This window comes from Halichoerus grypus, chromosome 3, assembly GCF_964656455.1.
Source record: "Halichoerus grypus chromosome 3, mHalGry1.hap1.1, whole genome shotgun sequence".
Lineage (NCBI taxonomy): Eukaryota > Metazoa > Chordata > Mammalia > Carnivora > Phocidae > Halichoerus > Halichoerus grypus.
The window spans coordinates 11,730,851-11,752,720 of NC_135714.1; the positions used below are offsets into that span (position 1 = coordinate 11,730,851).

At 38.9% G+C, this 21,870-nt stretch overlaps 1 protein-coding gene and 2 long non-coding RNA genes across 3 annotated transcripts; 2 read left to right on the forward strand and 1 right to left on the reverse strand.

The window, feature by feature from the left end:
• Nucleotides 1-330: 330 nt before the first annotated feature.
• On the reverse strand, nt 331-6,639 carry LOC118538533 (uncharacterized). Its single transcript, XR_004918661.2, has 3 exons — nt 6,304-6,639; nt 3,965-4,090; nt 331-2,177 (listed from the first exon to the last, which is right to left on the reverse strand). It is a non-coding gene; the product is annotated as an uncharacterized LOC118538533 (long non-coding RNA).
• Nucleotides 6,640-6,807: 168 nt separating this feature from the next.
• LOC144381326 (uncharacterized) lies at nt 6,808-8,571 on the forward strand. Its single transcript, XR_013446289.1, has 2 exons — nt 6,808-7,162; nt 8,378-8,571. It is a non-coding gene; the product is annotated as an uncharacterized LOC144381326 (long non-coding RNA).
• Nucleotides 8,572-11,922: 3,351 nt separating this feature from the next.
• On the forward strand, nt 11,923-15,162 carry FAM200B (family with sequence similarity 200 member B). The gene is made up of 3 exons (XM_078068173.1): nt 11,923-11,960; nt 12,435-12,487; nt 13,325-15,162. Exons 1-3 carry the CDS (start codon nt 11,923-11,925, stop codon nt 15,160-15,162), a joined length of 1,929 nt encoding a protein of 642 aa, XP_077924299.1.
• The last annotated feature ends 6,708 nt before the right edge of the window (nt 15,163-21,870 follow it).

The following is a 21,870-nucleotide window of genomic DNA, read 5'->3' on the forward strand; positions in this document are numbered from 1 at the left end:
TATGACAAAGCTGCCATTGTTGATCAGCTGAGGAGAAATAAGACTATTCAATAAACAGGGCTGGGCCAACTGTTATTAATATGGGGAAAAATGAAATTATATACTTCCCTCAAACCAAACATTAAAAAAAAAATTCCAGGTAGAAGGATTCAAATGTAGTACAACATTCAGAAAAAAACTGAGAGAATATCTTTTTTTATACTCTGGGGGTGGGAAGAATTTCCTAAATAAGACAAAAAAGAGGACAGGTCATTTAAGGATAAATCTTACTTTCATTAAAATTAACTTCTATCCATCAGTAACAAACATGGCTCAATAAAAAAAAGTAGACAAAGATATAAAAGGCATTTTATTGATATAGAAACAAGAAACATGAAGATATTCAACTCTTAGCTGTCAGGAAAATGCAATTAAAATGACCGTTAAGATTTCATTCCTCCCCTATCAAACTAGAAAAGGTAAAGCCTGACAGTATCACTTTTGGGCAAGAATGCAAAACAAGAATTCTCATACACTGCTAGTAGCACTGCAAATTAGTCCAATTACTTAAAAAAATATCAGTATTATTACTTAAGCTGAACGTGTACATAATCCTACCATCTAACAATTCTAACTTTATTAGTTCACTAGGGTTGCCATAACAAAAATACTATAGACTAGGTGGCTTAAACAACAGAAATTTATTTTCTTGGTTTTGGAGGCTAGAAGTCCAAAGATCAAAGTGTCGACAGGTTTGGGTTCTTGAGGCCTCTTTTCTTGGCTTATACATAGATGTCCTCTTGCAGTGCCCTCACATGGCCTTTCCTTTCTACATGGATGTGTTCTAATTTCCTTTTCTTATAAAACACCAGTCAGATTGGATGAGGGCCCCTTCTCAAAGGCCTTATTTTAACTTAATCACCTCTTTAAAGACCCTATCTCCACATATAGTCACATTCTGAGGTACTGGGAGTTAGGGCTTCAACATATGAATTTTGTGGACACACAATCCAGTCCCTAACACTGCCTCTAGGCATTATTAGCCAGAGAAATTCTTAAACATGTTTTGAGAATGCTGATAGGAGTTTAGTTCATGGGGTGCATGGGTAGCTCAGTCATGCTAAAAGCGTCTGCCTTTGGGGCAGTACTAAGTGGAAAAAAATAGTTACAAAAGTGTATATGTAATATAACTCCACTTATATTAAGGTGAAAAAAGGCAAAGATACAGTACATATTTTGGGATACATCTAGGTAGCCTTAAAACTAAAGTAAACTCTAAAGAAAAGTAAGGTAATGAGTAACAAAATTGTCCATCCCTTATTTTCAGGGAGGGGAGAGGGACTAGAGATTGAGTTCAAATAGTCAATGATTTAATCCAACATACCTACTCAATGAAATCTCATAAAAAACCCTGAAACAACCAGGCTCAAGCTTCCAGGTTGGTGAACACATCAATATGCTGGGAAGGTGGGATACCCACATAGGTCATGGAAGCTCTGCACTCCTTGTCCCCCATACTTTGCCCTATGTATCTCTTCCATTTGCCTGTTTCAGTTGTTTCCTTTACAATAAAACTGTAATAGTAAGCACAGCACTTACTTGATTCTGTCAGTCATTCTAGAGAATTTTCAAACAGTAGGAGGGGGTGTGGCAGTCATGGGAATCCCCCAAATTTATAGTTAGTTAGGAAGAAGTGCAAGTAGTTTGGGGATACCTGAGACTTGTGGCTGGTATCTGAAGTGGGGGCAGTCTTGTGGAAGTGAGCCCTTGCTTGACCTGTGGGTCTGCTCTAATTCTGGGTACTTAAATTACAGGATACCCATTTGGTATCAAAGGATTGCTATTGAAACAACATATCTTTAAATGGGATGTGTGCATGTATCACACACTCTCTTCTCTCATTATATATTATATATTTAATAAGGAAAAATTTAAATACTGTGCATTTAAATCAAACAAAAACTATGAAGTAGCACATACCTTTATGGGGCAATCATTACCCATAGGTCTTAAGTCTTGAAAGAGCCAGGATTGCCTGTATCTCACATTTGGATTTTATCTTTTAGTCTAATAAGAAGAGCTTCATCCATTTTATGCACAAAACATTATCAATCTGGCCTTTTTCTAGCATATTTCCCAAGAACTTATTTAGAATCTGGCACAACAAACACTGAACTTCATTGCTATTTGCTTCAGTCCTGAAAAGGAAAAGAAAAAAAAGAAAAATCAAATTATTCCCAGGAGGCATTATAATGACAACCATCTGATTTTCCCCAAGTTCAGAATTCTAGAATTTAATAACAATGCATGAGGAAGGTAAAATTTATGCAAAAAAAATAAGTAACAGAAAAATGAAAAAAAGTTATAATGTTAATTTCATTCACAGTCATAGGTATACTACATATGAATTTAATATAGTCTCAAAATAACCCTTACCTGAAATAGTATTTACCAAATAACAAGAATGCAATAATTTTTGGACCAAAATTTAACTTCTTTCCTAAGTAGAGTGCTCATTTAAATATATTTACCTGAAACTGGTTCTTAAATTTTTTAAATTAAAGCTAGCATTACAATAAGTAAATAAAATAAAGTAAACCTAACATTATATAGTAAATTAGCTTTTGATTATATTTTATCCTGCAGGAAAAAATGTATAAAGTGACTTTCATGTGACATAAATGTGTATATATGTACATATACCATAAACTTACTTATCATCACACATAATATTTTATTTATTTTTTTGAAAGACTTTATTTATTTGAGGGAGAGAGAGACATGAGCAGACTCGGCAGCAGGGAGCCCGATGTGGGGCTCCATCTCATGACCCTGAGATCATGACCTGGACTGAAATCAAGAGTCGGACACTCAACCAACTGAGCCACCCAGGTGCCCCTATTTATCATCACATATAAATTTAGACCCCTAGCTGTCTTCTCTCTAAATTATAAAAGCTCTTAAGGCTTTCAACCCAGTAAATTTTTAGATGATACATATACTCACTGTAAATGTTAATAAAAATTGACAAAACTTGCAGAGTATTTTCAAGAGAAGGTAAAATAATTAAAATAACTTGAAATGTCACTGTCTTCATCTTCCTTCTATTTGGCTAAATGAAGTAAAACTGGTGCAAATTCTATTTCTTGCTCCACTGCAGATTTCATATTTACAGACTATCATAATGTATTTAAGGTATGAACAAATGCCTCCTGAAAAAATGTTTTACTGATAACCAGAAATATAAAACCAATCCTTCACAAATTACATTGATAAGTCTTTATCCCAGTACTGACCTAACACTCCAAGATAATAATTTCTCATCAAACTAAAATCTTTATTCCTTAATAACTTTTAATCGCCTATCCAGAAGAAGAAATGATTAAGGCAAATAGACTTGGGTAATCGTTTACTTGTGTCTCTCCTGTTTTTGAGTTACTTCTGTTATGGAGGAAGGCAGCATAATATTTTGATTACAAAAGATTCTTCTGATTCTTCTACACATCCTTCAGTCTATTTAGAAAAATGTACCAAAGATAAATACAGTTCAGTTGAAAAAAAAAAAAAAGGAAAAAAACCACTGGTGTCAATTCAACACTGCCTTTTATAATTTCGCCTTCCTATAACACAGCAATTTCTTTTTGATAAATCATTTATCATTGTAACTACTATTCCCACACTATTCAGGATTTTACTTACAGATTTTCTTATCTATCAGAAACATCCCCCTAGGGGCACCTCGGTCGCTCAGTCAGTAGGGCGGTAGGGCGTAGGGTGTCTGCTTTTGGCTCAGGTCACGATCCCAGGGTCTGGGCTCTCTGCTCAGTGGGGAGCCTGCTTCTCCCTCTCCCTCTGCCTGCCACTGCCTGTGCTCTCTGTCAAATAAATAAATAAAATCTTAAAAAAAAAAAAAAAATCTCCCCCAATTATATTTCAGTGGTTCCCAAACACCCTCAAAAAAAAAAAAAAAAAAAAAAGGCAATACCTCTCATACTTGGCTGCTGGGAGTATAGAATGGACCACTCTATGAAGGGCAACTGTAATTATCACATTTACAAATACATTTCCTCTTTGACACAGCAATTCCCTTCAGACAATCTGACAGTTACCCCTGCAAATGCAGGAAATATGTATTCATTAAAACATTGTTTCTAGGGGCGCCTGGCTGGTTCAGTCAGTAGAACATGCCACTTTTTTTTTTTTTTTTTAAGAGTTTATTTATTTATTTGACAGAGAGAGACACAGTGAGAGAGGGAACACAAGGGGAGTGGGAGAGGGAGAAGCAGGCTTCCCATAGAGCAGGGAGCCTGATGCGGGGCTCGATCCCAGGACGCTGGGATCATGACCCGAGCCGAAGGCAGACGCTTAATGACTGAGCCACTCAGGCGCCCCTGAGCATGCCACTTCTTTTTTTTTTAAAAAGATTTTATTTATTTATTTGAGAGAGAGAGTGAGAGAGAGCACAAGAGGGGGGAACAGGAGAGGGAGAAGCAGACTCCCTGCTGAGTAGGGAGCCCGATGCGGGACTCGATCCCGGGACTCCAGGATCATGACCTGAGCCGAAGGCAGTCGCTTAACCAACTGAGCCACCCAGGCGCCCTGAGCATGCCACTTTTGATATCGGGGTTGAGTTCGAGCCCTCAACGTTGGGTACAGAGATTAAAAAAAAAAAATCATTTCTAATACACAAAGACTGGAAACAATACAAGTGTGTACCTATAGTGCATTGGCTATAAATTAAAGTATGTCCACAAAATGGAATATATGACAGCTAAAAAAAAAGAAAAATGAGGAAATCTAACTAGACAGTGATAAGGAGTATCCAGAATATACTATTAAATGAAAAAAGCAAAGTGCAGAACAATGTAGAAAATATTGAAGGAGGAATGAAGGGAAATAACGCATATTCACATTTGCTTGAATTTGCATGAAGACCTGAAGGATAAACAAGAAACTAATTAAAAATGGTTATCTGTAAAAGACTATGAGGGACAGTGCTGGATGGGGACTAGGAAAGGAGCGAGTCTTCTCAGTGCACTTCTTTCTATGTACTTCGAGCATGTAAAATATTTACTAATCAAAAAAAGTTTTAAAAATCCAGTGAAATAGGGCGCCTGGGTGGCTCAGTTGGTTAAGCGACTGCCTTCGGCTCAGGTCATGATCCTGGAGTCCCGGGATCGAGTCCCGCATCGGGCTCCCTGCTCAGCGGGGAGTCTGCTTCTCCTTCTGACCCTCCCCCCTCTCATGCTCTCTGTATCTCATTCTCTCTCTCAAATAAATAAATAAAATCTTTAAAAAAAAAAAAAAAAAAAAATCCAGTGAAATAGTTTTTTTAATCTTTGTGTAATCCTGCCAATAAAAAAATTAGCTTGAGAAAAAGAAATGCTTTTTTCTATTTCTTAAAATGATAATAAAAGCCAATTAAGCGTCTGCCTTCGGCTCAGGTCATGATCCCAGGCTCCTGGGATCGAGCCCCGCAGCGGACTCCCTGCTCGGTGGGGGCCTACTTCTCCCTCTCCCGCTCCCCCTGCTTGTGTTCCTGCTCTCTGTCAAATAAATAAATAAAATCTTTTTTTTAAAAAGGCAATTAAGTATATCAACCTGAAAAATAGCTGGTTTGTAACAAAGATGCACTGACTGATTTTGTCAATAATAAAGAAGTGTATTTTGTTAAAATCACTACAGGGTAGAAATATAAATGTATATTTATGTATGTATTTTAAACCTGGTTAATGAAATGCAGATTTATGTTAAAAATCAGTGAACTGTTAACCTAAAGAGACACAAGATTGTGATCATTAAATACAATATGGGGGGCGCCTGGGTGGCTCAGTCGTTAAGCATCTGCCTTCGGCTCAGGTCATGATCCCAGGGTCCTGGGATCGAGCCCCGCATCGGGCTCCCTGCTCCTCGGGAAGCCTGCTTCTCCCTCTCCCACTTCCCCTGCTTGTGTTCCCTCTCTCGCTGTGTCTCTCTGTCAAATAAATAAATAAAGTCTTTAAAAAAAAAAAAAAATACAATATGGGTGTCCAAATAAGTAAACCAGGTAAAATGGTACTCAAATTCAAAATTCCCTACAACCCTTTTATAAAGACTGTCAGGATCTGCGTGCGCTCACGAGTCACTCGGGGGATCCGCGGGGGGCGGCGGCCCGAGGCCGCTGGGGAGAGGGGGTGCCCGGGCGACCTGGGGCAGGTCTCCAGACCTCTCCGAACTGGGTCGGGAGGTTCAGAAGGTTGGAGTCCGGAGGGCCACGGGAGGCCCCTGGGGGACGCTGGTCCGGGGAGGGCGAGGGGCGGCGCCGAGGCCCGGGGCCGCCCTTACCGTGCGGTAGGTGCGGCTCAGCGCCACCACCAGCCTCGCCTGGTTCTGGTGCGGCTGCTGCGCCAGCTGAAAGGCCCCCTTAACCGGCAGCAGCTTCTTCTCCGCCCCCATGGCGCCGGCACCCGGCCGGGACGAGCCTCGTCCGCTCCGGGCTGCAGGGGCCCCACGGACCCCAGGTGAAGTCTACAAAGCCATCTCAGAATCCTGTCACCCCGCAGCCGAGCACCCAAATTCGAATTACCGCCAGAGCGTTCAAATAATCCCAGCGGGGGAAGGAAATACCGCGAGACTGCCGCGCGAGCGCCTGGACAAGAAGCTGCGGACCCGGCCTCCTGTTTTGCGCGTGCGCAGAGGGCCGAGCCAGCCCTTTTCCGGCTGAAAGTGCAATGTTTGTGGGTGCTAAGGTTAGGCCGGAAGTGGTGTTGCGTAGGGAATGGGGGGACGCGCCGAATCGCGGCTCTGCGGGCGAAACGGGAGGCTTGTGGCGCTGGGCTGGAGGTGAGGAGAAAGGCAGTCAGTCTGTGATAGGAGTGGACCAGAGACTGCTAAGGGGAGATATTCAGGGGTTCGTTGGGGGAGGCACATTCTGTTTTTGTTCAGGGGACGGATTGAGGTCTCCCGGGGGAAGGGGAACAGTAATCCGGGATTTGAGGGGAGCTATTCTAGGGTCGGCTGAAAGGGTCAGGCTGAAATTCTTAGAAGGCCTAGTTGGGCCTGAGAGGACTGGAGGGAACAGGAATCTGATGAAGAGGATAACGTGCGAATATACCCAGAGGTGACACCTGGAACTTCTGCCCTTAAGGTCTAGTGTACTAATGTGTGCATAAAGGGAAACAAAAGAGAGCACAAGAGATGGAAGGTAATTTTAAGTTGCTGGTTATGAGACAGATCTGCAATGCTGCAGGAGGGAATCAAGCCTTATAGATCCTTTAAAAAAGAATATTTTAGACAAAAGATAGAAACAAAAGTATAACATACATTGTGTACTTGCCGTCTAACTGGAGAAATAAATTACATAAATTGTTTGATAATATAAATTGAAATCCTTTGTCTGCTCCACGCAATCTCATTCTGTTCCCTCTTGCCCAAGGTAACCACTCCCCCAAGCACCTTTATGTTTTAATATTAATTTCACATATAGTACTGTTTTGCATATTTTTAACAATCAGTGACGTGATATCCTTTTGCAGTTTGCTTGTTTACTTAATGTTGTTTTTAAGATTTATCAGTGTGATGTAACTCTGGTTCATTCATCATAACAGATGAACAAGTATTCCCTTACATTATTTTTTCACTATCCTTTTTTTTTTTTTTTGCTTTGTATGCCCACTGTCTGGTACATTGTTAAGGACTTAAATGTTAGTTGAATGGATGAATGCTGTAGCGTTTGAGCTAAATCATTTCAAGAATGAATAGGATTTCAAATGACTGAAGAGTATTCCATACAAACAGAATACTAGTGTGAAGCAGAATCGTGGAAGTGCATGACGTATTTCAAGAACTATAGTCTTAGAGCTTAAGATGTAGAATTGTTTGAAGGTATGAGATGAAGGAGACACCTAGAAAGATAAGATGAGGCTTAGATTTAAAGGATATTGTCCTGAGGAGAATGCACTAGCTCAGAACCATTAAAGGTTTTTGAATTATGAAGAAACTGATCAAAGCTGTATATTTAGGAGTGCCTGACTGGCTCAGTTGGTAGAGCATGCTACTCTTGATCTCCAGGTCGTGAGTTTTAGCCCCACATTGGGGGTAGAGTTTACTTATTTATTTATAAATAAATAAATAAAATCGCTGTATTTTTAGAAGATAATATTCATAACACTGTGGAGATACATCTAAGAGGTAAGAATTAGTGGCAGGGAACTAAAGACCACCTCTTAAGCTTATAGCAGTAATGATCATTGCATTAAGCATATAAGATAATCATGCATACAGCTTAAAATCCTGAAACATTTCCTAGACCGTTCATGGTACTACTTTCCGAGACAACTATTTCATACCCTCTATATCAAACTTGCACCATTTTCTACTTATGTGATCCATTTAGCTGATATCTTGCATCCTTTTTCAGTTAGAGAAGGACTAACCCCAGGGTGCCTGGCTGGCTGAGTCAGAAGAGCATGGAACTCTTGATCTTCGGGTCAAGAGTTAGAGCCCCACGTTGGGGGTAGAGATTACCAACTAACTAACTAACTAAATAAATAAATAAATAAACTGACTAACTAAATAAACTAACTAAATAAATAAAAATAAATGAATAAAAAATGAATTAAAAAATAATAAATAAATAAATATATAAAACAAACAAACAAAAAAAAAAGAAGGAAAAGGACTTCCCCATGCTTTCATTACCACATCTACCAGATCTATACCCTAATACATTACCTCTACTGTTGCTGTAAGTGAATTATCTGATTTAGGAGAGGAAGTAAGCTCTTTAAGAATACTTTTTGAATACAAGAGTCTGAAGCATAGCCAATTATAAACTCCCAAGGAGGCATTGGGTTGAGTAGGCATAGTAAAAATATAAAAGACCAGAATGATTAAATGACAGTTGTTTTTGTCTAAAAGAATAATAATTCATACCTATAATAATATATAATAATAGTATAAATAAGATTAGTATTTTTATGTGGGTTATTTTTAGGTAGATTTAGGTGCTAAGCTTTATAAGCTAAATCTAAACATAGTTTACATTTATGTTTTTATAGAACCATTCTTTCTACTACATAACATTATAAGAGGTTTATTATGAAATAGGATATCTTTGATTATCCTATTTTAGAGAATATGTTTTGCTAGCCTTTGTCTTAGGTATTACTAAATTGTTCAAATATAGTTTGTAACTTATTTTTCAAATAAGATAATAGTAATAGTAAAAATACTAAAAAATAGTAAAAATAGTGTCAATCATTCCCTCATTTATTCTTTCAAATACATTTATTGAGTACCTACCATATGACAAACACGTTCTAGGAACAAGTAGATAAGATTCATTAGTGTGAAATCAGTAACCTGAACCCATATCACATGACTATATTAATGAAACCTTCAACTACAAATAGTTGGTCATTTTAATTGAAATTCTGTCCTAAAGGATGGCTAAGCCATATGCACAGCTGATAAAGAGCATTATTGCTCAGAAATGTGGTTATATATCCAGAGCAGTCAACCTCAGTGCATATATCTTAAGCATCATTGCACACATTTATGATTTTTTAAGTTTTGGCCAGAAGGGATTCGCCCCAACAGAGCCCATCTGGGCTATGGAATTACACTGATGTACGTGCTCATCTTATGATATGTATATGCTCTGATTTACATTGAGTTCTAATTAAGGATATGTCTCTTCAAATTAAAATTCCAAAACTTAGACCAAAAACCTCAGGTTTGAACCTATTCCCCAAAACTCTTGTGACTTCCCATTAAGGCATTTCAGAGACAAGTAAAGAAAAAGGAGGGCAAAAAAAAGACTTCGGAGCATGTTTAGTTCCATTTTTCTTTTATTTAGCTCCATTTTTCTTTAGCTATATAAGGTAAATGTCTATAAAAAAAAAAGGTAGGGAGACATGGCATATTTTATCCTTAAAATTGTAGTGGTTTCAGAGGTATCTGGCTGGCTCAGTCCGTAGAGCATATGACTCTTCATCTTGTGGTTGTAAGTTCAAGCCCCATGCTGGGTGTAGAGATTACTTAAAAATAAAATCTTAAAAAAAAAAAAAACAACTAGTGGTTTGAGATTTCTTGGATGGAAAGAAGTATTAAAAACAAGTGAGTATCATTGTTGGAACTTTTAATTATGAGAGGAAGAGAGTCAATAATTGTTCTCTTACCTATTAAGGGCAGCTATATATCTGAATCAGATTGCTTCAGGGCTGCTGTGAATTTCCCTCCAGCTCTTTTTATTCATTAAAAAGAAACCTAGATGGAGTTGTTTTTCCAACAATTTAGTTCTGGTTTGAAACATTGATGATGTACACCATGCTCTGACATCCAAGAGAAATAAACTCTTTAGTCCTACTACCTCCCTTGGAAGATACGACATAAGACCTCCAAAGAAAAGCTTTGCCTTTTTCAGACCAAGGTGGAATATTTGGAACATGTCGTCTTTCAAGGAAACATCTAACCAAGATTAAGTCAACGCATCTACCAGTCCTGAATTCTCTCCCAGATACACATCTTTTTAAGTGTAGGCAGGTACTGTAAACAGTAGATTTCCAACTATTTAGGCTACTTAGCTGTAGTTAAAGCATTTATAGTAACTAGCCAAGTCGATATTTCCAGTCCCTCCTAAGGCAACCAACACCTAAAATTGCCACTGTTCTAACAAATAAACCCTGACCTGTGTCCCTATTTGTAGGTCGGCCTGATGGCACCAACCCTTTATATTACTATAAACAGAAAACTATGCCAAGAGAGTGCTAGCCCAGAGACAGGTGTGCATTTTGTGCTATTGTATATTACAGTTTAATCCTACTCCTATAGCAACAGCTGTTTTCTCAGATGGCTTCTGCTGCCACCTTCCTGGCACCTTCCTAAAGCTGTGTTCCAACATTGTTCCAGAATGCCCATTAAAGCTTTCCATCTCAAAAAGTTTCAGCCCTTAAGTTTAAGATTTAACATTTGTCCAACCCTAAACTGACCAAACAGGAGAGATTTCTCTCTTTTTTTTTTTTTTTTTTTTAAGATTTTATTTATTTATTGCTGGAGTCCAGCTCCAGCCGGGGTGGGTCTCTCGTAGGAAAGGATGGCGTCGGCAAATGAGGACACACAGACACAGGATCAGGTTGCAAGCATCTCCTGACAGCCTCGGAGGAACTTTATTTATATGTTAGGATATTTTTGTTTTTCCATACTTTCGTAACATGTGATTATGGTTTTTTTACAATTTATCGAGATAATCTTAGATCATTTTTTGGACCACAGACATAGCCGCCTTTCATTTTTCCTTTGTAATGATTAACATAACCTTTATTGATTTCCGCTTATTGACTTTCGCTAAAACAAAAACAGTATGCAAAGAGAAAGGTGCTAGACAGAGCATGACCGTCTTGTTATTTTGTTCTATAGAAACCAATTCTTCGTGGAATTAGTTTCATTATGATTGCTTAGATAGGCGTAACTAAGATGAGTAGTCACTTTATCATGAAACCCCAGAAATATTCCCACAATTATAAAGATTGCCATAAACAAAATGAAAGAGAATAGCAGGAGCCAGCCCAGAAATATTCCCACAATTATAAAGATTGCCATAAACAAAATGAGAGAGAATAGCAGGAGCCAGCTGGAGTCTCCTGTTTTCAGGATCGTCCCCCATACTTGGACCTTGTCAAACAGCATGAGTAGCTTGGCTCGCGCCAAGATGCCCAACCAACTGAGCCACCCTGGTGCCCAAAGTCATTGAATTTCTAATAAACATTACAGTAAATATAAGGCTTTACCCCCCCCCCCAGAAAGGTGAAACAACTTGATGGAAGGGTGTGTAAGGAAGTGCTGTGTTATAGTGCTAAGACCCAAATACACTAAGATCAAAGAGAGCAGTGCATTAAGTGCAGGTTTCCCCTTCAAAAAGTAGAGCATTCCTATGAAATCCCCTGCTTTCTGAAAGTTTGTGTTATGCCACTTCGCTTTTACCAAAGACCTACACTAGTACGGTAACGGCTTTTTTCGTAAAAGTGAAAATCCTCTTTGGATTTCTTTCAGTTAGCAAAAATAGGTATTAACGTAGGTCTGTCCTAAAAGTGAAATGGTGTAACACGAACTTTTAGAAAGTGGGGGATACCTGTACTTCTAAGATGGACAAAACCAAACTGAGCTAAGAGGAAGTATGTAATGGTGAATGAACTATATTCCTCCACGGCTTGCTTTATTCAGCTTTGTAAGTGTACTTTGCAACTCCTGATGCTGACTTCCAGGCTTTACTGACATTTTTTCTATTTACCAATCTTGGTTCAGGTGATTTGCCTTACAGAAATAGGCCTAAGCTGATAAAGCATAGTGATGAGAAGAGCTTTTAGGCTTTTTGCTTCAGCACTCATGATCTTGGATGTCATGAAGGTTGCCGTAGCTGGCAATAATACTCTCTATGTTGTAAAGCTTTAATGTCATATCTCTGCTTTTATTCCCAGGTCAAGGATGCAGTCCAAGAAAGTTCTAAAAATATATCATCAGGTCCAACCTGGTAGTTAACCTAGCTATGAAAAGCCTCCTTGGATCCTCACTGGGTCAGACCATACTGGCATTCTTAAAAACTCTTCCCATTAAAAAGTGTCAAGAATGAAAATATAAGGTATATACCTACCACTTCAAGAAAGTTCCTACCAGCCAACAGTCTAGCACATTAGCTTTCTTTGATCATCAAACAGACATACTCAAGCTCAACACAGCAGAGGAAAATGTCTCTGTATCAATATTTTTCACATTCTGTGTGTGACCCATCAGTAGGTCATGAAATCAGTTCTGTGAGTCAAAAAATTTTTTAAAACAAAATAAACTAGAAAGTATCAGGTGCTTTGCCTGACTCCTCTGCAAGAATTTTGCTGCAAGAAATACTAAGGTCAATTTCAGTATGTGAAAAGATAATTAATGGAGGGCATATAATGAATAGAATGTATACTGACTTAAGAAATGGTTTTTCAATCCTTTGTCCACTGGTGTCTTGTTCGGTTTTCATAATAAAGTTGGTGAGCAGTCTAGTTTTATGTTACCATGACTTGCAACTAGATGTGAATTCTGAGATGTTCAACTGAGATGCATTTGCAAACTGCATTTTTAGAAAGATGTTATCTAGGCTATATTTATATATATACATATATATATTTTTTTTTTTTTTTTTTGGTTAATGGCAGTTAAAACATTTTAATCAAAATTACTTTTAAAATGGATCATATCTTTTTTAAAAGAAAGAGGAAAAATGAAGTGAAATATGCAGAAGCATGTTCAAGTTCATCTGCTGTATCTGGAAATGTGAATAGTGACAATACTGAGAAAAATAGTGACTCTGATTTGCAATCTTCAGCTTCGTTTGAGCCACATTTCAAAAAGAAAAAAGTAAGTGCAAGACGTTACAATGAAGATTATTTAAAATACGGTTTTATCAAATGTGAAAAACCCTTTGAAAATGACCGACCTCAGTGTGTTATTTGTAATAATATTCTTGCAAATGAAAGCTTAAAACCTTCAAAATTAAAAAGACACTTAGAAACTCAGCATGCTGAACTTATTGGTAAGCCTCTTGAATATTTTCAAAGAAAGAAAAAAGATGTAAAGTCGTCAACACAATTTCTTGGTGGTTCTACCGCCATTAGTGAGAAAGCCTTATTATCATCATACTTAGTTGCATATCGAGTAGCAAAAGAGAAAATGGCTCACACAGCTGCTGAAAAAATAATTCTTCCAGCATGTTTGGATATGGTACGTACAATTTTTGATGACAAATCAGCTGATAAATTGAAAACGATATCTAGTGATAACACAATATCTCTTCGCATTTGTGCTATTGCGGAACATTTAGAAACAATGCTTCTTGCTCGGTTGCGGTCTGGTATAGATTTTGCAATCCAGCTTGATGAAAGCACTGATCTGGGGAGCTGCACAACAATCTTAGTTTATGTCAGATATGCGTGGCAAGATGATTTTATGGAGGATTTTTTGTGTTGTTTAAATATAACCTCCCATCTAAGTGGATTAGATATTTTTACAGAATTAGAAAAGTGCATTGTTGGTCAATATAAATTAAACTGGAAAAACTGCAAAGGAATTACAAGTGATGGAGCAGCAAGCATAACGGGAAAACATAGCAGAGTAATTAAAAAATTGCTAGAAGTTACTAATAATGGTACTGTGTGGAATCATTGTTTTATACATCGTGAAGCTTTAGCATCCAGAGAAATCCCACAGAATCTCATGGAAGTATTGAAAAATGCAGTGAAAGTGGTTAACTTTATTAAAGGAAGCTCACTAAATAACCAGCTTCTTGAAACATTTTGTTCAGAGATTGGAACTAATCATACCCACTTACTATATCATACCAAAGTCCGTTGGTTGTCTCACGGGAAAATACTAAGCAGGGTTTATGAACTCAGGAATGAGATTCACATTTTTCTTACTGAAAAAAAATCTCATTTGGCAAGTATTTTTGAAGATGATATTTGGGTAATGAAATTGGCATATTTAACTGATATTTTTGGCATTCTTAATGAACTGAGTTTAAAACTACAGGGGAAAAATAGTGATATATTCCAACATGTCGAACGTATCCAGGGATTCCGAAAGACATTATTGTTATGGCAAGCGAGGCTGAAAAGCAACCGTCCTAGCTACTACATGTTTCCAAGATTTTTGCAACATATTGAAGAGAATATTATTAGTGAAAACATTTTGAAAGAAATAAAATTAGAGATATTGTTGCATCTCACTTCTCTGTCTCAAACTTTTAACCATTTCTTCTCAGAAGAGAAATTTAAAATATTAAGAGAAAATTGCTGGGTAAAAGACCCATTTGCTTTTCGAAACCCAGAATCAATAATTGAGTTAAACTTGGTGCCTGAAGAAGAGAGTGAATTATTGCAGCTCAGTTCTTCATATACATTGAAGAGCGATTATGAAACATTAAGTTTATCAGCATTTTGGATTAAGGTGAAGGAAGACTTTCCTCTGCTAAGTAGAAAGAGTGTCCTGCTATTACTACCATTCACAACAACTAGCTTGTGTGAGCTAGGGTTTTCAGTCTTAACCCAGTTAAAACCAAAGGAAAGAAATGGGTTGAATGGTGCGGCAGGTATGCGGGTAGCCTTGTCCTCCTGTGGTCCAGACTGGGATGAACTTATGAACAGGCAAGCACACCCATCACATTAAATAAATCTTACCTGGTTTTTGTTTTTGTGTTTCTTATTTTGTGACATTTTCCTACGTTGTATTTAGATGTTAATATAGCATTGTATGAGATAACTTTGTTTTTATTTTTGTTACATTTAAATATTAATAAAATCATAATGTAACTTTACATTCATTGAACAAAAATTCAGTGAACTTCTCTTAGAGTCCAGGAACTGTTTTAGAGACATTTGAGATACAAAATGAAGAAAGCAAAGATCATTCTATAGTGGAACTTACGTTCTAGCAGGGAGAGAGAGACCATAAATAAGGCTTATAATATTTTAAAGATAAGTGCTATAGAAAGAGTAATAAGAAAGAAGGTCAGGAAACTATTTGAGGACCAAATCATGAAGGGCTCAGTAGACCATCATAGGGCCTCTGGGTTTTTGTCAGTGAAATGGAGAGCAATTGAAGGGTTATGCAGAGGAAATACATTAACTGAATTAGGTCTTAAAAGACACTCCAGGGGTGCCTGGGTGGCTCAGTCGGTTAAGCATTCGACTCTTGATTTCAGCTCAGGTCATAATCTCAAGAGTTGTGAGACCAAACCCCACACTGGGCTCTCTGTGCTCCTCATGGAGTTTGCTTGAGAGTCTCTTTCCCTCTGCCTCTGCGTGTGCACTCCCCCCATAGTAGTGCACTCTCTCTCTCAAAATAAATAAATAAAATCTTAAAAAAAAAAAAAAAAAGACTCACTCCATGGGTGCCTGACTGGCCCAGTCCATGAAGCATCTGACTCTCGATCTCAGGGTTGTGAGTTTGAACCCCTCATTGGGTGAAAAGATTACTTAAAAATAAATAAATAGACTCACTGACTGATATTTTGAGAATAAATTGAAGTAAATGCTACTTCCCTAAAGAAGATTTTCCTAACCACCGTAGGTTTTTTTCCCCATTATTCCCTTTATTTCTTTGTAGTATATCATTTGTAATTTAATTATTTGATTCCTAGTTCTGTCAGTCTGCCACCTTAGGATGAGTGCTCCACAGGAGCAGAGTTCATGTCCATTTTGTATGATACATAGTGGGTATTCAGTATACATTTGATTAACAAATAATGGACTCTAACATCTGAACTTGAGGTCATATTCTCAGGAATAATTATTAAATGTGTGGCAAAGCCTTTTTTACATTTTAAAAATCTGATTTTGTTAGATAACCTCTGTAAGTATCCAAATATGCACTGATTGATACAGCTTCCTCGCATTGTTGCTGATAATTAAGCAACTTAAATTGCTTAATATGTCTTTCTCAAACTAATTTCAACTTCCGCCTTTATGTATTCACTGACTCCAATGAGTGATTTTTTTTAAGTGATGTTTCTTTTGGCGAGGGCTTTCTCTAAAATCATAAAGGTTAGCAATTCTTTTCCATCAGCCACCACACTTAGCATTATTGTAATATTTGATTTTCCATATTTTGTATTCTGTTGAAGGTAATCACTCCCCCCCACCCCCCGCCGCTTTCTTGCTTTCTTGCTTTCTTTGTGCTTGAAATAAAGTGTTGGAAGACAATTCTCCATGAATATTTAACTTGTCTGCTCAGTGTGGATCTAATGAATGAAGGTATTTGCATCCAAGTTAAGGTTGTTTATAAAGGGAGTCAGTTTAGGATCATGAAGCTAGAGACACCCAGGGAAGTAAAGATAAAGCCTTCTTCCCCTCTTCAAATACCAGCAACTCCATAACACCCTAGTCTTCTGTGGTGCAACCCACTGCATGATGCAGAGGTAACACCTGGCCCTTACCATGTCATGCTGTGGGAATTGGGGTATGGGGAACTGACAAACAATACCGATCTGGCTGGGTTTCTTGCTATGAGTAATAAATTGTTTCTGACCCAGAGATCTTGTGTCTTTTGTCAGTATATGTCATTTGTGCAAAATCCTTTTTACTATGTAAGGCAACATATTCAAGGTTTCAGGAATTCGGATCTGGACATCTGGGTAGTGAAGAGGGGACTCAACCTATCACAGGCCACTCTTCACAAAGACTCATACCAATCTTGCATGAGAAATACACTCACCTCTCCTGAAGTGACCAAAAGTCTCAGCCCATTACAACATCAAGTTCAAAATCTCATCTAAGTCTCACCAGCCCCAAGGCTCAAATCTGACATCTAAATCACCTAAAGTAGGTGTGGGTACAGGATCTGGGTATAATCTATCCTGAGGCAAAATCCTCTGTGGACCTGTGAAATTAGAAAGTCAGTTCTGTGCTTCAAAAATACAGTGGTGGGACAGACCTAGGTAACAGTCAACAACCATTCCCGTTCAAAAAGGGAGAAAATGAGAGACAAAAATGAGTCACCATCCAATCACCTTCAGAGGTCCACCTAGGCAAACTCCACTAGGTTTCAAAGCCTTGGGATAATTTATATGGCACATGCCTCTGCCTTCTGGACTGAGACTACTCTCTGGGACTATGGCTCCACATTTGGAGTCACACTTTTTTTTTTTTTTTTAAGTAAACTCTACCTCCAATGTGGGTCTTGAACTTGTGACCCTGAGATCAAGACCTGAGCTGAGATCAAGAGTTGAATGCTTAACTGACTGAGCCACCCAGGTGCCCCTATTCTAAGACCTTCAAATGCCTCATCTCTCTTCATCCTTTAGCAACCAAGAAGGCCAACCAACAAAAGAGATTATTTATTTTTAATTTTATTATTTTTTAAGACAAATTTTTTAAGGATTTATTTATTTATTTGACAGAGAGTGTGCAATCAGGGGAGGGGCAGAGGGAGAGGGAGAAAGAAGCAGGCTCCCCCTGGGCAGAGAGCCTGATGTGGGGCTCCATCCTAGGACCCTGGGATCATGACCTGAGCCAAAGGCAGACGCTTAACTGACTGAGCCATCCAGGCGCCCCTAAGACAAAAAAAAAATTTTTTTTAAGATTTTATTTATTTATTTGACACAGAGAGAACCAGACTGAGATAGAGAGAGAGAGACAGACAGCAAGCGCAAGCAGGTGGAACGGCAGGCAGGGGAGAAGCAGGCTCTCTGCTGAGCAAGGAGCCCTACATGGGGCTCGATCCCAGGACCCTGGGATCATGACCCGAGCCGAAAGCAGCTGCTTAACCAACTGAGCCACCCAGGCGCCCCTAAGACAAAATTTTTAATAAGGAAGTCCAGAATTATTGAAAGCTCTTAATGTTCAAGAAAACAATGTTCAGATTAGTACTGAGTTCAAGGTCTTTGAGATATGACCCTAGCTTTCCCGGCAAGTCTCAACCTGCACTCTGTTTACCAATCAAACTAATTTTTTATCTTTTCCAGGAGAAGCCCCATGCTTTCCCATTATTCTGCCTTTGCTCAAGCAATTGGCACCATCTGAAATTTCTTTCCCCCATGCCTATATCCTATGCCTCCTGGAACTTCCTATAAGGGGAATAATAAAATATGCCTTTTTTTTACCTGTAGCTTCTTTCACTCAGTATATATACGTTTAGATGCTTCAGTGGTTCGTGCCTTTGTATTGCTGAGTGGTTTTCCATTGTATGACTAGATCACAATTTGTTTATTCTTTTCTTGTTAGACATTTACATTGTTTAGGGCTATTACGGATTAAGCTCAATGAACATTTCATGTATAAGTCTTCGAGTAGACACGTTTTCTTTTTTTTTTTTTACGCTTTTATTTATTTGAGAGAGAGAAAGAGAGCGCACAATCAGGGGAAGTGGCAGAGGGAGAGGGAGAAGCAGGCTCCCCGATGAGCCGAGAGCTGCATGCAGGGACTCCATCCCAGGAATTCTGGATCATGACCTGAGCCAAAGCCAGATGCTAAACCACCTGAGCCACCCAGGCGCCCCGGTAGAGATGTTCTCATCTTTTTCTTGGTAAATACCTTGTAGTGGACATATCTTCTTCGGTGAGGTATCTGTTCAACTATTTCGCCCATTTTAAAATTTGTGTTGCTTTTCTTCTTATTTTTGAGTTGTTGAGTTCTATTTTTTATTTTTTATTTTTATTTATTTATTTGAGAGAGAGAGAATGAGAGAGAGCACATGAGAGGGGGGAGGGTCAGAGGGAGAAGCAGACTCCCTGCCAAGCAGGGAGCCCGATGCGGGACTCGATCCAGGGACTCCAGGATCATGACCTGAGCCGAAGGCAGTCGCTTAACCAACTGAGCCACCCAGGTGCCCCTGAGTTCTATTTTTTAGATACAAGCTTTAAATCAGTAATCAGCATTCATATTATTATGACCTGTGAATATTATTCATGGCTGATCTTACAGTATTCCATGATTGTTTCCTTTCCTGTAAACTTCTTGCTTACCCAGAGGTAATAATTGTCTCCCCTACCTCAACCCCCTCCTCTCCCCAAACTTATTTGTTTGTGTGCTTGGTATTCTAATAATTAGTTTCCATTCATTGTGCTGACAGCTCTAGGAAGGGTGTTTCCAAGAAATGAAAGAGAAAGAGAAAAAGAGAGGGAGGGAGAGAGGAAGGAAGGAAGGAAAGGGAGGAAGGGAGAAAAAGAAAGAGAAATCAAACCACCTAAAATACAGGCTGATGCTTTGGGAAATTCACATGTGTTGCAGAGAATTTGACCATAATCATAAGTGTACTTATAATAGCAAGCACACAAACAAATAAGCCTGGGGAGGTGGTGATAAAGAAAGGGGGGAAGGGGGAGAGGGAGATTAATTATTACCTCTAGGGTAAGCAATAAGTTTACAAGAAAGGAAACATAGAATACCACAAGCTCAGTCATGAGTAATATTCACAGGCCATAACTGATGAGGGAACAGAAGGCAAGCTGAGGACAAAGCAGAAGCTGACACCCCTAACCCCCCCCCCCCCCCCCGCCATGGGATATATGTGACATTCCTCAGGCACTCCGGGCTGTCCTAAAGGAAAAACAAATAGTTAACTTATACAGATCACAATCCTGCAAGACCTGAGTCTTCCTCAGTTTACTTAGAAAAGCCTTAGCAATAGCTTCCAGAAGGGAATGTAAATAAAATTAAATGTCTTTATAACCTGCAGCCCTTCAACATACTTGAAGTGGGCAGAGTGTAATGTTCCTCCAGGAAGTTCCCGCCTTTTTTTTTTTTTTTTTAAGAAATGCATTCTTTTTTTTTTTTTTAAGATTTTATTTATTTATTTGACAGAGACACAGCGAGAGAGGGAACGCAAGCAGGGGGAGTGGGAGAGGGAGAAGCAGGCCTCCCGCTGAGAGGGAGCCCGATGTTGAGGGGCTCGATCCCAGGCCCCTGGGATCACGACCCGAGCTGAAGGCAGACGCCCAACGGCTGAGCCACCCAAGCGCCCCAGTTCCCAACTATCTTAATGTTAATGCCTTACTAGAAGGGTAAACAACCTTAACTCGACAATGGCAAGGCCTCTGGTTCCTGTGAGTCTTCTTTAGCATCTGAAAGTTCTTTCAGAAACCTCCCTTTTTCCTCACCTCCCCCACCCCGTAGTACATAATCAGCCACCCCTCACAACCTCACAACCCTGGGGCAGCAGCTCTTTCTGCCCCTGGGTCCTGTCCCCGTGCTTTAATAAACCACCATTTTGCACCAAAGATGTCTCAAGAATTCTTTCTTAGTCCTCGGCTCTGGACTCCACCCCACTGAACCTCACCTATATTCCAAAACCCCATCAATAATAATGTAAAGACTGTTACTGATCTAAAGCTTGAGATAAAACACTAAGGATGATGAAAGGCACAGAAGGATGCCTTTTGAGGATGTGTGAGGTTAAATATAAAATTTCCTTTTCCATCCTAGGAAGTCAAAGAATAGAATCTAAGAAGGAAACATCAAGAAAACAGCATATAGGCATGTTATTTGCAAACATGGAAGTAAATACAAAAAACTTTTGAAACAAAAATGCTTAATCTGGAAAGTGGACTGAGTCAGGGAGGGCTGGACAGGAGACTGGGTCTGGGTTATAAACTTTAAAAATAAAAAGAGAAAGATTCACATAAAATGTTATAGAACCCACCAACCCCCACATCTTGCCAACTTCCCGTGTTTACCAAATGCCTGCCCTTCGGCACTCAGAGTTCACAGCTATCATTACTGTGAGAATTGAGGATTAGGGCCTCCAGAATTCCAAGCGCAATTCTGGTGTTCCTGGCTCTCTGAACTGACTCTAGGATTTTGCATCTATCTGGAAGGGAGATTATGACCTCTGACAAGTTACTTAACTTCCCCGAATTTCCTCATCTGTAAAATGGGGATGATAAACCTAACTGGGAGGATGTTATGAAAAGTAATTGACTACTGCTTATGGAGTGTTTGGCACATAATAGCAGCTCAATAAATATTAGGTTTTGTGGTTATTACTTCCTGAAAACAAAACCCACTCATCTTTGGTGGAAAAGAGACCATCTGTCAAAGGTGTCCGTTTGGGGCCAGAAAAATCTTTCTTTTGATGACTAAACTTTCTTCACCTATTCCCCAGCTTCACCTCTGTGGGGCTCCTTCCTCCTGGACTCTGGCCAATATTAGCCAAGGGCTAGGTTTTTTGTTTGTTAGTTTGTCAAACTGGTGGTTGCCGGGTGTAGGTGGGTGGGGGATGGGTGAGATAACTGAAGAGGATTAAAAGGTACATAAAATAAATAAGTTATAAAATAAGCCACGGAGATGAAAAGTACAGCATAGGGAATACAGTCAATAATATAATAACCTATGGTGACAGATGGTGAGCACTGAGTAATGTATAGAACTGTCCAATCAC